Source organism: Electrona antarctica (genome assembly GCF_951216825.1).
Source record: "Electrona antarctica genome assembly, chromosome: 9".
Classification (NCBI taxonomy): domain Eukaryota; kingdom Metazoa; phylum Chordata; class Actinopteri; order Myctophiformes; family Myctophidae; genus Electrona; species Electrona antarctica.
Window position 1 is genome coordinate 57059190 of NC_136790.1, and position 18801 is coordinate 57077990.

The 18801-nt window shown below is 41.3% G+C and overlaps 2 protein-coding genes across 2 annotated transcripts; both read left to right on the forward strand.

Annotated features, from left to right (window-relative positions):
* Nucleotides 1–385: 385 nt before the first annotated feature.
* Nucleotides 386–6225, forward strand: LOC306929497 (uncharacterized protein). Its single transcript, XM_079510045.1, has 3 exons — nucleotides 386–497; nucleotides 2036–2188; nucleotides 4131–6225. The coding sequence occupies exons 2-3, from the start codon at nucleotides 2098–2100 to the stop codon at nucleotides 5699–5701; spliced, it is 1662 nt and encodes a 553-aa protein (XP_079366171.1). The 5' UTR covers nucleotides 386–497; nucleotides 2036–2097; the 3' UTR covers nucleotides 5702–6225.
* Nucleotides 6226–8281: 2056 nt separating this feature from the next.
* On the forward strand, nucleotides 8282–13971 carry LOC306929801 (uncharacterized protein). The gene is made up of 3 exons (XM_079510485.1): nucleotides 8282–8411; nucleotides 9944–10096; nucleotides 12114–13971. The coding sequence occupies exons 2-3, from the start codon at nucleotides 10006–10008 to the stop codon at nucleotides 13928–13930; spliced, it is 1908 nt and encodes a 635-aa protein (XP_079366611.1). The 5' UTR covers nucleotides 8282–8411; nucleotides 9944–10005; the 3' UTR covers nucleotides 13931–13971.
* The last annotated feature ends 4830 nt before the right edge of the window (nucleotides 13972–18801 follow it).

The window sequence follows — 18801 nt, forward strand, 5'->3', positions numbered from 1 at the left end:
TTTTGAGCTTGCAGATCGGCTATTTTTGCTACGACCGTAATATGCAACATGGCCCTCTGGAGTGAGTGTGGAAATATAGTGGCCCTCTCCATCATCAAAGTTGCCCACCCCTGGGTTAATTTATTAAATGTAATGGTTATCAATTATTATCCATGTAAATGTATTAGTTGGATTAACCGTTGCACACCTAGATGGATGTTCTCTTCTCTACAGCTCTGGAAGGTCACATAGTACACTACTCACTGTATAGAAACAATGGACAGTACCCGATACCAGCAGTAGGGGGCAGCAATACGCCAACTGGCGTCTAGACACAAACTGGTCAGGAGACGAACACAGTTACCCACAATGCAGTTGTGAAAACAACATGGCGGTGTGTTGACTGACTGTTGACACTTTAACAATCAAAGAAAAGTAAAACGCGTGGTTTCAAAACAGTGTGGTCGTTAAGCAGCAGGAGGACGTTTGTTAGCAGCTCAACCACTGAAACACAGCAGGTAAGATGAACTGATTCACTTTGTGTTTCATCCCTTTGTCTTTATTGACTCATCTTTAAGATGGAACTATAGCTCCGTTTGGAACCTCTATATCTACGTGGCTTTCTGGTCCATAGCTCTAATGCCTAATGAAGGCATTAGAGCTATGGACCAGAGCTAATATCTACTGCTACGCTTTAGCTCCGAGATGAGGTTCAGAGGAAAGCTATCCCTGCACTGGTAGAAATGGAGTCTAGCTTGGTCGAGCTCGTCGACAAGTAGTGGATTAAACCCCTTTCAAAGTATTTATTTCAAAAAGTAAAGGTATCAGAACCAAGAAACAGTTGATAAGTTAATATAGGCACCTAACATTTTAACATAGGCATCAAACAACCGCTTACAAAGCAGTTGTTTGTCAGCCAGTACGATTTCGTCCCCGGTTTTCCCAATGCAATCTTACGGAAGTGGTACTGTACATGCTAAATGGGGTTGACTGGACTATTGTTTCATTTAAGCCTGTTTTTAAGCGGTTGTTTGATGCCTATGTTAAAATATTATGTTAAGTTTATCAACTGTTTCTTGGTTCTGATACCTTTACTTTTTGAAATAAATACTGTGAAAGGTGGGGGACTACTTGTCCCCCCCCCCCCCCCCCCCCCGACGGGCTTGACCCAGCTAGACTCCATTTCTACCAGTGCAGGGATAGCTTTCCTCTGAACCTCATCTCGGAGCTAAAGCGTAGCAGCGTAGATATAGAGGTTCCAAACAGAGCTGAGATGGAACATGAATCGTGTTTCTCTTATATCTGCTTGTTCTAAATGTGATCATGAACAACCAGTAGTTACTAGCAGCAGCAGCAATAATTGCGACCAAAGATAGCAGTTAACTAATGAAACCTTACGTTTTTTTGTCCTGTCACGTCACTCACAATCTCTCGTGACATCACTATGACATCATCAGGGATGATAGTAAAATCCGCATACAGGGGGAAAGCCCCCATATATTGTGCTCATGTCTCATGACATCACTATGACATAATCAGGGATGATAGTAAATCGGGGATCATATCATAGTAAATGTGACCCTCTGTTGCAATTAAGCTCATATATGGAGATCCCTGATATTAAGCCTATATGTTAACTATGAAATCTTGCGTTATTTGTCACTCAAAATCCCCATATATTTTTGTGACTCAAAATCCCCATACATGGGAAAGCCCCCATATATTGTGCCCAGTTCTCATGACATCACTCCTTCCTCTTCTATGTCTCCGTTTTGACTTATACCTGTCCATTCAAACTCTAGACGGGCCTGCCCCGAAGTTATGTGTGCAGCCGCGCCTGGCAGCCGGCGAAAACTAGACTTCTCAACAGGCCTGAAAATGGGCCTGAGGGCCCTCATCAAACCCTGTACATTCAAGACACTGCCCCCTGCTGCCACCCTTAGATCTCCATATATGTTTACATGTTTTCTAATATGGCCCCCTTTGAAAAACGTTTGGACACCCCTGCACTAAGACATATTAGGCTTAAAGCCCTCATTCCATTCCTTCATTTCAGAGCAGTGAGTCCAGACTGCAGGTGAAGATGAACTCTCCAGACTCATAAGAACTACAATACCCATGATGCATCACTCCCAGGTGAAGATGAACTCTCCAGACTCAGCCAGGGCTGTCTCTATTAAACAGGAACCTGAAGACCAGCCACACCTCGGTACGTTTCATGTGCTCTCCCTTTCTTTATGTTATTCTCTGTTCAGTTGTAGAGCTGTTACAACTTTATTTCATGTTATTCTCTGTTCAGTTGTAGAGCTGTTACAATAATAACACAGATCTTCTATGGACTTTATTTCATGTTCTCTGTTCAGTTGTAGAGCTGTTACAATAATAACACAGATCTTCTATGGACTTTATTTCATGTTATTCTCTGTTCAGTTGTAGAGCTGTTACAATAATAACACAGATCTTCTATGGACTTTATTTCATGTTATTCTCTGTTCAGTTGTAGCTGTTACAATAATAACACAGATATACTATGGACTTTATTTCATGTTCTCTGTTCAGTTGTAGGGCTGTTACAATAATAACACAGATCTTCTATGGACTTTTCCTTCAGGTTTGAGGTTTTACCATATGAACCCTAGCATTGTTATTCTGGGGGGAACATTTGTTGAAATTAACTGATCTACAAGATCTCTAGCTTGTAAAGAGATTTGACGTAGATTTAGAAAAAAGGAGTGGACTAAGTACAGAGCCAGTATAGATTTATAGTTAGCGTACTGTACTTAGCTAACCCTTCAAGGCCCGGATATATTTCTACATGCAAAAAATAGATTTCAACCTTACTACTACTTTGTACTACTAGTACTTTGCAGAGGAAATTATGTTGCACATTTATAATAATTATTAAAATAATAATAATACATTCAAGATTTACATTTGGGGGATATCTTTCACAATAATAAATGTACAAGACATTATAATGATCACAAAATATATATATTACAGGCATATATATAGTAGATCAGCTATTTATGGTAAAGAGATTTGACGTAGAGGGGAAAAAGGAGCGGACTAAACTACAGATCAAGTATAGATGGTTAGTGTACTATACTTAGAGGGTTTTAGTGGTTAAGACATTCCAACAATCATATCTCAAACTATTTCAGATTGTAGTGCATGACACAGCACTTGACAGAATACAGTCTGCACTTTGATAATCGGGGTGAAAAACTGCACATTCTATCAGATATGAAACATACTTCCATGGCATACTGGCAGCGTGCACTAGGAATTATGGTGCTGATCGGTACAGCAAATTATGATGTTAGCCCCGGACACACAGACAGACAGATCCACAGACTTATTTATAGACAACATTTCATACCTCAATATTTATACCGAATGGGTTCACATTTATGCAACAATGAAACCTCAGCATTCTTCCAAAAAACAGCATGTTACAGGTCAACTGTGGCCTTATTTTAAATTCCTCCAACTAGAAGTCAAAAACTTTTCTATGACTTGTCAAATCTCTTATTTTAGGGATGGGAACGATAATCATTATTATCGTGATAAACAATAATTGTGTGGAAGAGATTTAAATGTATCGTGAAATCGTACACTAGGATGCATTAGTTTTGATGAGCTGCAAATTCAGTCTCACTTAAACCCTCTATATTTGATAAAACAGACCTGTAATTAATTTGCAAATAATAAAAGTGAGTGAGCAGGCAGGGAGCTGTGAAGACAAAAAGGTTTTTTTCACACAGAAAGAAGGTCCAGGCACCTTGGCTGACAGTGTGTTGCGGGTCCGAGTCCCGATCCCTACGAACTTTGCTGTGGGTCTTGCTGACCATCTCTCCCCCTGTTTCCTGTCAATTTACTTTGTATCTATCAATAAAGGAAGAAAAAGCCCCACAAATATATCTTTAAAAAGATAGTAAGCACTTGGAAGTGTGTAGGAATTACTGTTCTGTCTATTAATTTGACATGGACATCACGATCACATTGGACGAACCAGATGAATTGCTTAAAGTGTATATAGCGCGACGCAAGTGTTACTTTTCCAAAAATGTGCTCTTTTATTAGGTTGATGTTTTGTTTATATTAGGAATCTAGCTAGATTAACTATTATGTAATGTTTCTGCTCCTAGACATCCTGCACATGGTTGTGTGTAAAGAGGAGGATTCTATTAAACAGGAGAGGAGCCCCAGTCTGCTCCAGGAGGAACCAGAGACTCCACACATTAAAGAGGAACAGGATGAGCTTACAGAGGAACAGGAGGAGCTTAAAGAGGAATGGGAGGAGCTTAAAGAGGAACAGCAGGAGCTTAAAGAGGAACAGGAGGAGCTTAAAGAAGAACAGGAGGAGCTTAATGATGAACAGGAGGAGCTTAAAGAAGAACAGGAGGAGCTTAAAGAGGAACAGGAAGATCTACTTCAAAGACCAGAGCAGCCTGATGGGTCAATGTTGACACTACATGCAGTGAAAGGTGAAGAAGGAAATGTTGATAAAGAAGAAGACATCTCTTCCCACTGCTCTGAAGTTGAAGTTGAAGTTGAAGTTGAATCTGACACTGACGTCACTGAAGACAGTGATGATTGGGAGGAGACCAGTGAGGACGGTGATGTCCAACGACGTGACAAGAGTTTCAGTGAGTCAGGTCCCTTGAGGACACGCCAGCGTATCAACACTAGAGAGAAACCTTTCCACTGTAAACATTGTGACAATAGTTTTACACATTCATCTAGTCTGAAAACACACCAGTGTGTCCACACTGGAGAAAAACCTTTCCAGTGTAAACATTGTGACAATAGTTTTACACATTCATCTAGTCTGCAAACACACCAGCGTGTCCATACTGGACAAAAACCTTTCCAGTGTAAAGATTGTGACAAGAGTTTTACACGTTCAAATTATCTGAAAACACACCAGCGTATCCACAATGGAGAAAAACGTTTCCAGTGTGAACATTGTGACAAGAGTTTCAGTTTTTCAAGTAAACTGAAAAGACACCAGCGTGTTCACACTGGAGAAAAACCTTTCCACTGTAAATATTGTGACAAGAGTTTTAATCAGTCATTTGATCTGAAAACACACCAGCGTGTCCACACTGGAGAAAAACCTTTCCAGTGTAAACATTGTGACAATAGTTTTACACATTCATCTAGTCTGCAAACACACCAGCGTGTCCATACTGGACAAAAACCTTTCCAGTGTAAACATTGTGACAAGAGTTTTACACGTTCAAATTATCTGAAAACACACCAGCGTATCCACACTGGAGAAAAACCTTTCCAGTGTAAACATTGTGACAATAGTTTTACACATTCATCTAGTCTGCAAACACACCAGCGTGTCCATACTGGACAAAAACCTTTCCAGTGTAAAGATTGTGACAAGAGTTTTACACGTTCAAATTATCTGAAAACACACCAGCGTATCCACAATGGAGAAAAATGTTTCCAGTGTGAACATTGTGACAAGAGTTTCAGTTTTTCAAGTAAACTGAAAAGACACCAGCGTGTTCACACTGGAGAAAAACCTTTCCACTGTAAATATTGTGACAAGAGTTTTAATCAGTCATTTGATCTGAATAGACACCAGCGTGTCCACACTGGAGAAAAACCTTTCAACTGTAAACATTGTGACAAGAGTTTTACACATTCATCTAATCTGAAAAGACACCAGCGTGTTCACACTGGAGACGTTGACGCAGATTGATGGACAGAAGTTACCGAAAGTCCGAAATACAGTGTATTTTTATGTTGTAGCTGCAGCTTATGTTCTTATAGGCTACAAATGCCTACAATAGTTAGATGATTGATAAATGATGACAACATACACTTATTTTGTACTTTCATGAACCACAAGCACTGCACCAGATATAATGGAGCCTACATGAGAGAAAAAGGGAAAAAAGCGTCAAAACAGAGTCTTGGTAAAGAAGATTGCTATATTGAAGCCGAGATACGCGTAATCTCCCATTGATTTCAGTAGCAGGAATTTTGTTAGAGAGAGACAGAGAGAGAGAGAGGTGTATATGTGTACATCTCTAAATGATAAATGATATAAATAGCCTACATCAATCAGTCAATCAATACTGTATGTGTTCCATTCCATTACAGGACATAAGCAACGGACACTCAAAAGAAGTAGAAAGAGAGAGAAAAAAAATGGAAATGATGTGTTATGTATGAACTGTATGTCCACCATTCCGAAAATAAAACTGAACTGAACTGAACACACCCAATGGGACACCATACCTTCATATAATGAACTGAACACACCCAATGGGACACCATACCTTCATATAATGAACTGAACACACCCAATGGGACACCATACCTTCATATAATGAACTGAACACACCCAATGGGACACCATACCTTCATATAATGAACTGAACACACCCAATGGGACACCATACCATTATAATGAACTGAACACACCCAATGGGACACCATACCTTCATATAATGAACTGAACACACCCAATGGGACACCATACCTTCATATACTGAACTGAACACACCCAATGGGACACCATACCTTCATATAATGAACTGAACACACCCAATGGGACACCATACCTTCATATAATGAACTGAACACACCCAATGGGACACCATACCTTCATATAATGAACTGAACACACCCAATGGGACACCATACCTTCATATAATGAACTGAACACACCCAATGGGACACCATACCTTCATATAATGAACTGAACACACCCAATGGGACACCATACCTTCATATAATGAACTGAACACACCCAATGGGACACCATACCTTCATATAATGAACTGAACACACCCAATGGGACACCATACCTTCATATAATAATGAATGCCACAGACGAATAACAGTCTAAGTCCACACTATTGATTCATAATGTATAAATGATAGATAAGGGTTCAGGACAACGAGGCCTTTTCGTGGAGGGGTCAGAATGAAATTTGGACTTAGACTGTTTTTCGTCTGTGGTACTCCCTCACTAGAGATGTCCCAACACTGTATCGGTATCGGATCGGCCCTTATTTGTCATATCGGATCATATCGGTATCTGTGAATATGCCAGTCTAACCACCGATCCGACACAGGGGTAAGGGGTTGACACTATGGCAGGTAAATAAAATGTTGGATGTTTGCTTTGGAGTTGCCCAAACAGCAAGTGCATATTTTAGTGAGGAGTCTGCTATAAACACGAGATATATAGCTAGATAGCTATAAACACAACATGAGATCACGACACTGGTATCGGTATCGGTATCGGCTAACACAGAAATATAGGTATCGGGATCGGATCGGAATTGAAAAAAGTGTATCGGGACATCCCTAGTCCTCTAATGTTCAGGATAAAATGCCACATTTTGTTCCTACTCAGTCTGTGTCTCATATAGGACGGCTGTGGGCAGTTCAGAATCCTGTCCACCAGTGACATCATCGATGGGGAATCCAAGCTAATAGAAACGGCAAGCTTTCTATTCCTGAAAAGTTGCAATGTGAAAATGCGGAAGCCATCGTTCTCATAATTAAAATCTATTTTTTTTTTAAATTCTTGTTAAAAAAAATCTGCCTAATGATGATGTCACTAATGAATTGCATTTTTATAGCGCTTTTCCAAGTGCTCAAAGCGCTTTACAATGGTTCATTCATTCATACATTGGGAGGTGAAGCGGCGAACAGTCGACGCCAGCGTCCTCACTTCCCACATTCACACACCAACGGTGGCAAGCTCACACTGACCAACGCATTGGAGGCAATGTAGGGTTTGGATTTAGTTCATAAAGTTAACATAACTATAACTAAATTCATTTGAAATGAAATAAAAAGGTTATTTTTCAGGATTCCGATAAGGATTTCAATTAAAACATAGCAAACTAGATCTACCGATCTACAACCTCAAAACACGTCGCGGTACGACACGTTTTGAGCTTGCAGATCGGCTATTTTTGCTACGACCGTAATATGCAACATGGCCCTCTGGAGTGAGCGTGGAAATATAGTGGCCCTCTCCATCATCAAAGTTGCCCACCCCTGGGTTAATTTATTAACTTTAATGGTTATCAATTATTGTCCATGTAAATGTATTAGTTGGATTAACCGTTGCACTCCTAGATGGATGTTCTCTTCTCTACAGCTCTGGAAGGTCACATAGTACACTACTCTTACTGTATAGAAACAATGGACAGTACCCGATACCAGCAGTAGGGGGCAGCAATACGCCAACTGGCGTCTAGACACAAACTGGTCAGGAGACGAACACAGTTACCCACAATGCAGTTGTGAAAACAACATGGCGGTGTGTTGACTGACTGTTGACACTTTAACAAACAAAGAAAAGTAAAACGCGTGGTTTCAAAACAGTGTGGTCGTTAAGCAGCAGGAGAACGTTTGTTAGCAGCTCAACCACTGAAACACAGCAGGTAAGACGAACTGATTCACGTTGTGTTTCATCCCTTTGTCTTTATTGACTCATCTTTAAGATGGAACTATAGCTCCGTTTGGAACCTCTATATCTACGTGGCTCTGGTCCATAGCTCTAATGCCTAATGAAGGCATTAGAGCTATGGACCAGAGCTAATATCTACTGCTACGCTTTAGCTCCGAGATGAGGTTCAGAGGAAATCTATCCCTGCACTGGTAGAAATGGAGTCTAGCTTGGTCGAGCTCGTCGACAAGTAGTGGATTAAACCCCTTTCAAAGTATTTATTTGTAAATGTAAAGTAAAGGTATCAGAACCAAGAAACAGTTGATAAGTTAATATAGGCACCTAACATTTTAACATAGGCATCAAACAACCACTTACAAAGCAGTTGTTTGTCAGCCAGTACGATTTCGTCCCCGGTTTTCCCAATGCAATCTTACGGAAGCGGTACTGTAGGCCTACATGCTAAATGGGGTTGACTGGACAATTGTTTCATTTAAGCCTGTTTTTAAGCGGTTGTTTGATGCCTATGTTAAAATGTTATGTTAAGTTTATCAACTCTTTCTTGGTTCTGATACCTTTACTTTTTGAAAGAAATACTGTGAAAGGTGGGGGACTACTTGTCCCCCCCCCCCCCCCCCGACGGGCTTGACCCAGCTAGACTCCATTTCTACCAGTGCAGGGATAGCTTTCCTCTGAACCTGATCTCGGAGCTAAAGCGTAGCAGCGTAGATATAGAGGTTCCAAACAGAGCTGAGATGGAACATGAATCGTGTTTCTCTTATATCTGCTTGTTCTAAATGTGATCATAAACAACCAGTAGTTACTAGCAGCAGCAGCAATAATTGCGACCAAAGATAGCAGTTAACTAATGAAACCTTACGTTTTTTTGTCCTGTCACGTCACTCACAATCTCTCGTGACATCACTATGACATCATCAGGGATGATAGTAAAATCCGCATACATGGGGAAAGCCCCCATATATTGTGCTCATGTCTCATGACATCACTATGACATAATCAGGGATGATAGTAAATCGGGGATCATATCATAGTAAATGTGACCCTCTGTTGCAATTAAGCTCATATATGGAGATCCCTGATATTAAGCCTATATGTTAACTATGCAATCTTGCGTTATTTGTCACTCAAAATCCCCATACATTTTTGTGACTCAAAATCCCCATACATGGGAAAGCCCCCATATATTGTGCCCAGGTCTCATGACATCACTCCTTCCTCTTCGATGTCTCCGTTTTGACTTATACCTGTCCATTCAAACTCTAAACGGGCCTGCCCCGAAGTTATGTGTGCAGCCGCGCCTGGCAGCCAGCGAAAACTAGACTTCTCAACAGGCCTGAGGGCCCTCATCAAACCCTGTACAGTCAAGACACTGCCCCCTGCTGCCACCCTTAGATCTCCATATATGTTTACATGTTTTCTAATATGGCCCCCTTTGAAAAAACGTTTGGACACCCCTGCACTAAGACATATTAGGCTTAAAGCCCTCATTCCATTCCTTAATTTCAGAGCAGTGAGTCCAGACTGCAGGTGAAGATGAACTCTCCAGACTCATAAGAACTACAATACCCATGATGCATCACTCCCAGGTGAAGATGAACTCTCCAGACTCAGCTAGGGCTGTCTCTATTAAACAGGAACCTGAAGACCAGCCACACCTCGGTACGTTTCATGTGCTCTCCCTTTCTTTATGTTATTCTCTGTTCAGTTGTAGAGCTGTTACAATAATAACACAGATCTTCTATGGACTTTATTTCATGTTATTCTCTGTTCAGTTGTATAGCTGTTACAATAATAACACAGATCTTCTATGGACTTTATTTCATGTTCTCTGTTCAGTTGTAGAGCTGTTACAATAATAACACAGATCTATGGACTTTATTTCATGTTATTCTCTGTTCAGTTGTAGAGCTGTTACAATAATAACACAGATCTTCTATGGACTTTATTTCATGTTATTCTCTGTTCAGTTGTAGCTGTTACAATAATAACACAGATATACTATGGACTTTATTTCATGTTCTCTGTTCAGTTGTAGAGCTGTTACAATAATAACACAGATCTTCTATGGACTTTTCCTTCAGGTTTGAGGTTTTACCACATGAACCCTAGCATTGTTATTCTGGGGGGAACATTTGTTGAAATTAACTGATCTACAAGATCTCTAGCTTGTAAAGAGATTTGACGTAGATTTAGAAAAAAGGAGCGGACTAAGTACAGAGCCAGTATAGATTTATAGTTAGCGTACTGTACTTAGCTAACCCTTCAAGGCCCGGATATATTTCTACTTGCAAAAAATAGTTTTCAACCTTACTACTACTTTGTACTACTAGTACTTTGCAGAGGAAATTATGTTGCACATTTATAATAATTATTAAAATAATAATAATACATTCAAGATTTACATTTGGGGGATATCTTTCACAATAATAAATGTACAAGACATTCTAATGATCACAAAATATATATATTACAGGCATATATACAGTAGATCAGCTATTTATGGTAAAGAGATTTGACGTAGAGGGGAAAAGGAGCGGACTAAACTACAGATCAAGTATAGATGGTTAGTGCACTATACTTAGAGGGTTTTAGTGGTTAAGACATTCCAACAATCATATCTCAAACTATTTCAGATTGTAGTGCATGACACAGCACTTGACAGAATACAGTCTGCACTTTGATAATCGGGGTGAAAAACTGCACATTCTATCAGATATGAAACATACTTCCATGGCATACTGGCAGCGTGCACTAGGAATTATGGTGCTGATCGGTACAGCAAATTGTGATGTTAGCCCCGGACACACAGACAGACAGATCCACAGACTTATTTATAGACAACATTTCATGCCTCAATATTTATACCGAATGGGTTCACATTTATGCAACAATGAAACCTCAGCATTCTTCCAAAAAACAGCATGTTACAGGTCAACTGTGGCCTTATTTGAAATTCCTCCAACTAGAAGTCAAAAACTTTTCTATGACTTGTCAAATCTCTTATTTTAGGGATGGGAACGATAATCATTATTATCGTGATAAACAATAATTGTGTGGAAGAGATTTAAATGTATCGTGAAATCGTACACTAGGATGCATTAGTTTTGATGAGCTGCAAATTCAGTCTCACTTAAACCCTCTATATTTGATAAAACAGACCTGTAATTAATTTGCAAATAATAAAAGTGAGTGAGCAGGCAGGGAGCTGTGAAGACAAAAAGGTTTTTTCGTTCACACAGAAAGAAGGCTTAAATGAGCTGCAATTGAAACAACATATTAAGCACTTGGGACCTAGGCTGGCTTAGCGGTCCAGGCACCTTGGCTGACAGTGTGTTGCGGGTTCGAGTCCCGATCCCTACGAACTTTGCTGTGGGTCTTGCTGACCATCTCTCCCCCCGTTTCCTGTCAATTTACTTTGTATCTATCAATAAAGGAAGAAAAAGCCCCACAAATATCTTTAAAAAGATAGTAAGCACTTGGAAGTGTGTAGGAATTACTGTTCTGTCTATTAATTTGACATGGACATCACATTGGACGAACCAGATGAATTGCTTAAAGTGTATATAGCGCGACGCAAGTGTTACTTTTCCAAAAATGTGCTCTTTTATTAAATTGATGTTTTGTTTATATTAGGAATCTAGCTAGATTAACTATTATGTAATGTTTCTGCTCCTAGACATCCTGCACATGGTTGTGTGTAAAGAGGAGGATTCTATTAAACAGGAGAGGAGCCCCAGTCTGCTCCAGGAGGAACCAGAGACTCCACACATTAAAGAAGAACAGGATGAGCTTAAAGAGGAACAGGAGGAGCTTAAAGAAGAACAGGAGGAGCTTAAAGATGAACAGGAGGAGCTTAAAGAAGAACGGGAGGAGCTTAAAGAGGAACAGGATGAGCTTAAAGAGGAACGGGAGGAGCTTAAAGAGGAACAGGAGGACCTTAAAGAGGAGCAGGAGGAGCTTAAAGAGGAACAGGAGGTGCTTAAAGAAGAACAGGAGGAGCTTAAAGAACAGGAGGAGCTTAAAGAGGAACAGGAGGAGCTACTTCAAAGACCAGAGCAGCCTGATGGGTCAATGTTGACATTACATGCAGTGAAAGGTGAAGAAGGAAATGTTGATAAAGAAGAAGACATCTCTTCCCACTGTTCTGAAGTTGAAGTTGAACTTGAATCTGACACTGATGTCACTGAAGACAGTGATGATTGGGAGGAGACCAGTGAGGACGGTGATGACCAACGACGTGGCAAGAGTTTCAGTGAGTCAGGTCCCTTGAGGAGACGCCTGCGTATCGACACTAGAGAGAAACCTTTCCACTGTAAACATTGTAAGAAGAGTTTCACTAGGTCAGCTTCTCTGAAAAGACACCAGCGTGTTCACACTGGAGAAAAACCTTTCCACTGTAAGCACTGTGACAAGAGCTTTAGTTGGTCATCTGACCTGACGACACACCAGTGTGTTCACACTAGAGAAAAACCTTTCAACTGTAATCATTGTGACAAGAGTTTTATTAAGTCATCTGACCTTAAAATACACCAGCGTGTTCACACTGGAGAAAAACCTTTCCACTGTGAACATTGTGAGAAGAGTTTTACACATTCATTTAACCTGAAGACACACAAGCGTATCCACACTGGGGAAAAACCTTTCCAGTGTATACATTGTGACAATAGTTTTACACATTTATCTAGTCTGAAAACACACCAGCGTGTCCACACTGGAGAAAAACCTTTCCAGTGTAAACATTGTGACAATAGTTTTACACATTCATCTAGTCTGAAAACACACCAGCGTGTCCACACTGGAGAAAAACCTTTCCAGTGTGAACATTGTGAGAAGAGTTTTACACATTCATTTAATCTGAAGACACACCAGCGTATCCACACTGGGGAAAAACCTTTCCACTGTATACATTGTGACAATAGTTTTACACATTCATCTAGTCTGAAAACACACCAGCGTGTCCACACTGGAGAAAAACCTTTCCAGTGTAAACATTGTGACAATAGTTTTAGACATTCATCTAGTCTGAAAACACACCAGCGTGTCCACACTGGAGAAAAACCTTTCCACTGTGAACATTGTGAGAAGAGTTTTAGTCAGTCATCTGACCTTAAAAGACATCAGCATGTCCACACTGGAGAAAAACCTTTCCAGTGTGAACATTGTGACAAGAGTTACAAGCAGTCAGGTTCCCTGAAGACACACCAGCGTGTCCACACTGGAGAAAAACCTTTCCAGTGTGAACATTGTGACAAGAGTTACAAGCAGTCAGGTTCCCTGAAGACACACCAGCGTGTCCACACTGGAGAAAAACCTTTCCACTGTAAGCACTGTGACAAGCATTTTAGTTGGTCATCTGACCTTAAAAGACACCAGAGTGTTCACACTAGAGAAAAACCCTTCCACTGTGAACTGTGTAACAAGAGTTTCAGTTCGTCAGGTAACCTGCAAACACACCGGCTTGTTCACACTGGAGATAAAACCTTTCCACCGTGAGCATTGTGACAAGAGATTTAGTAAGTCATCTGACCTGGAAACACACCAGCGTATCCACACTAGAGATAAGACCTTTCCACTCTAAGCATTGTCACAAGCAAGAGTTTTACACGATCATCTCATCTGAGGGAATACATAAAGCATGTAAGAAGAAAAACAAACTACATAAAGAATTCCTTAAAAAGAGGAAAGTAGAGACATATGAAAATGAACTGATACGAATAATGAATAATTTAAAGCACTAAAAGTCAAAGATCTGGTTGACATTAAAACAGTCCAAATAATGTATAAAGCACAAAACAAATTATTAACAAACATCCAGAGCTTGTTCCAAAAGAGTCATTATGATCTGAGAGGAGTATGTATGTTTGATCTCCTTTCCTGAGGAGACTGAGGAAGGCTCACCTGTCTCCACGGATTCTAGTGAACTTTTACCGCTGCACCATTGAGAGCATACTAACCACCTGCATCTCAGTGTGGTATAACAACTGCACAGTTTCCGACCGGAAGATCCTGGAACGGGTAGTCAAGACTGCCCAATACATCATCGGCACACAACTCCCCTCCACTGAGGACCTACAGCGCCAGAGATGTCTGCGTAGGGCGAGAGGCATCCTGAAAGACGCCTCTCATCCAAACCACAGACTCTTTTCCCTTCTCCCTTCTGGGAGGCGCTATAGAACTATTGGCTCCCGTACTAGTCACCCTGGCCAAGACCTACGCTGAAAAGACTATCAGCGGAAGTGGCGGAAGTGTTGCGTGTAAGATAACTACGTCACGCGGTGCGGCTGTGTTTACTAGTCCCCACCCAATGATCATTTCAGCGGGAATACATTTTCGGGAACACAACGCTGCGATTGGTCAAAAAACTCATGCTTTTATTCAGTAGCATGTTGAGGGTGGGTATGTGTGGGGTGGGTGTGCATACTGTATATATGCTATATATGCATTACTTGCACTGTACAGTTCTTCTCATATACTTATCCAGATTATGCTTGGTTCTACCATCATACTCATTACTATTTATTATATTTATTCTATTTATTATTCTGTATACATTACTGTACATACTGTACATTGTTCTGCATTTATTCTCTCATTTACTGCATTACTGTATTGCACTTCTGGCTAGACGCCACTCTTCATTTCATTGTCAAAGTATTTGTATACTATGTTCAGTGACAATAAATTGAATCTAATCTAATCTAATCTAATGCCAGTGTGTAAATACTGTGGCAGAAAGCCTATATCTGAAGACTGATGTATTGATTTATTGAGGTACACAAAGAAGGGGTAGGACCCGATATTTATTTTTAACTAAACTTCTTCCTACTCATTTTTCGAACATGAATTAAGGATAATAGATATATCTTGTTTTTTTTATTTGTTGTATTATTATTTTATATCTAGTTCTTCCTTTATTTCCATTGTCTTTTCATTTATGTTTTAATTATGTGCGGAATAAATAAATAAATGAAATTGTATTAATTTAGCTCCTATGCCACCAAAATGTGGAACGCCCTACCAACAGCCATTAAGACATGTGAACCCCTTGACTCCTTCAAAACCGCTCTCAAAGGGCACCTACGGACGGCTGCAATTTGAAACTGGCCCCCGTAAAAACTGAATCCCCCCCACCCCGTATTCCCCTTACTGTATATGTTTTATCCCCTGTTACCTCTTTATATGATGATTTCCTGTCGTGTCGTCCACACTAACAGTTTTTGTATTGAGTTGTGCTTTCATTTTAAATGTACCCATTCTGCAAACTGTTAATAAATAGCCTACTTCAATCAATCAATACTGTATGCGTTCCATTCCATTACAGTGACATCATCGATGGGGAATCCAAGCTAATAGAAACGGAAAGCTTTCTATTCCTGAAAAGTTGCAATGTGAAAATGGAAGCCATCGTTCTCATGATAATTAAAATCTAAAAAGAAAATCTAAAAATTATTGTTAAAAAAGATCTGCCTAATGATGATGTCACTAGTGGACGGCTTTCTGAACTGCCCACAGCCCTCCTATGAGACACAGACTGGTTTCTGAACTCCCCACAGCCCTCCATTAGACACAGACTGGTTTCTGAACTGCCCACAATTTACAATTTACAATTTAGGCATTTAGCAGACGCTCTTAATCCAGAGCGACTTACATTAAGCAAGAACAAAAAGCATGGGAATACATCACATATGTAAAATGCATTTATCGCGAAACATGCGTAAGCTAAGAACGTGACTAGAACATATCTATATAATGACACTATACATATAAACTATAACTAGAACATATCTATATAATGACACTATACATATAAACTATACATATATGCTATACTATGCTGTACATATATACTATGAAGTGCTATGACTACATACAATGCACTTATTGTGCTGTCTACATGACATGCTATAAGTCTGTTTCAAATGCTATATAAGTCTAAGAAGTGCTGTCTAAGGGGGGTAGGGTAGGGTAAGTGCTATGGGCCATGATGGAGTCTGAAAAGGTGGGTTTTCAGACTACGGCGGAAGATCGGGAGTGATGCTGCAGTTCTGATTGCAACAGGAAGTGCATTCCACAGTTTTGGGGCCAGAAGGGAGAAGAGTTTGGGACGTGTGGAGCGTTGTCCCGGCGTTTTTAGTGAGGGTACTTCCAGCTTCCCTGCGTTGGCTGATCTGAGTGCGCGGGAGGGTTTGTAGGGTTCAATTATGCTGGCAAGATATGGGGGAGCCATACCTTTGGTTGCTTTAAATGCCAACATCAGAGTTTTGTATTCTGTGCGGGCAGCGACCGGGAGCCAGTGCAGGGAGCGGAGCAGGGGGGAGACGTGAGAATTTTGGCTGGTTGAAGACCAAGCGAGCTGCGGCATTTTGGATCAGTTGGAGAGGCTTCAGTGCACATGCCGGTAGGCCAGTAAGGAGAGAGTTACAATAGTCAAGTTTTGACAGGACTGTTGTCTGGATTAGGAGCTGGGATGATTCCTGGGTGAGGAACGGTCTAATTCGTCGTATGTTATAGAGTGTGAACCTACAGGATCGAGTGACAGCTGTGATGTGAGTTTTGAACGAGAGCTGACTGTCCAGGACAACACCAAGGTTCCTGGCTGTTGGGACAGACGTTACCAGGGCGGAAATAGTTAGCTCCCGCATCGGGCAGGACTTAGCTGGGAAGAAGAGAAGCTCAGTCTTGTCTGGGTTCAGCTTGAGGTGGTTGGAGGACATCCACTGTGAGATGTCAGCCAGGCAAGCAGTGATGCGCTCTTCCACCTGGGTGGCAGAGGGGGGGAAGGATAGAAACAGTTGTGTGTCATCGGCATAACAGTGATAGGATATATTGTGAGCAGAGATGATAGTGCCAAGGGATTTAGTGTACAGTGAGAAAAGGAGGGGACCAAGTACAGATCCCTGTGGGACCCCAGTTTGGAGGGTTCGGGGGGATGATAACAGACCTTTCCAGGAGACCTGGTAGGTCCGGTCGGTGAGGTAAGAGGAGAACCACTTTAGTGCCGTCCCGCCGATGCCTAGATCCGCTAGGGTGTCTAGGAGCAGCTGGTGGTTCACTGTGTCAAATGCTGCTGATAGGTCTAGGAGAATCAGGACTGCAGAGTGGGAAGCAGCCTGGGCAGCATGTAGTGCTTCTGTGACTGCCAGCAGGGCAGTTTCTGTGGAGTGGGCCTTTTTGAATCCGGACTGGTTGGGATCCAGCAGGTTGTTATGTGAGAGATGGAGAGAGAGCTGGTTGGAGACAACACGTTCAATGCTTTTTGATAGAAATGAAAGGAGTGATACCGGTCTGTAGTTCTTGACATCTGAGTGGTCAAGGGTTGGTTTCTTGAGGAGTGGTGTTACTCTGGCTGACTTGAGGGCAGATGGGACGCAGCCTGAGGTTACTGAGGTGTTGATGATGGAGGTGATGAAGGGGAGCAGATCAGGTGCGATGGTCTGGAAGATTGGAGACGGGACAGGGTCGAGAGGACAGGTGGTAGGTCTAGTGGAAGTCACTAGTTGTAGGACCTCGTCTGGGGAAAGAGGAGAGAAGGAGGACATGCATGGAATGTTGGGGTTAGTGTTGGTTGAGTCAGATGCCACTTTATGGGGGAGGGGGGGGAAGGAGCTGCTGATATCGTCAACCTTCTTCTCGAAGTAGTTGACAAAAACATCAGCAGTGAGGGATGAAGGTTGAGTGGGGGGAGGGGGCTTAAGGAGGGAGGAGAAAGTGGAGAAGAGCTTCCTTGGGTTAGAAGTACAGGATTGGATTTTGGTGTGGTAGAAAGAGGTTTTAGCAGTGGTTAGTGAGAGGGAGAAGGCAGAGAGGAGTGAGTGAAAGTGGGATAGGTCATCAGGTAGCTTTGTCTTGCGCCACTTCCTTTCGGCTGCCCTCCATGAGACAGACTGGTTTCTGAACTGCCCACAGCCCTCCATGAGACACAGACTGATTTCTGAACTGCCCACAGCCCTCCATGAGACACAGACTGAGTAGAAAATAATGGTGGTATTTTATCATGAACATTAGTGAGGACCAATTAGCCTATATGAAGAGAAGTTGAAAAGTGGTGAAGTTGTCCTTTAATTACAAGGTATATGTTGCATCCTGTAACATGATATATGTTGCTCTACTGTATGTTGTATCCTGTATTTCTATGAGACGTGATCAGACATGTGCAGCATCAATGTGCCCTGATGGAAGCTGTGATGGATGTAGCTGCAACTATCCATGTAAGACCTTCACCTATAGATTACTGTGATGGATGTAGCTGCAACTATCCATCTAAGACCTTCACCTATAGATTACTGTGATGGATGAAGCTGCAACTATCCATCTAAGACCTTCACCTATAGATTACTGTGATGGATGTAGCTGCAACTATCCAT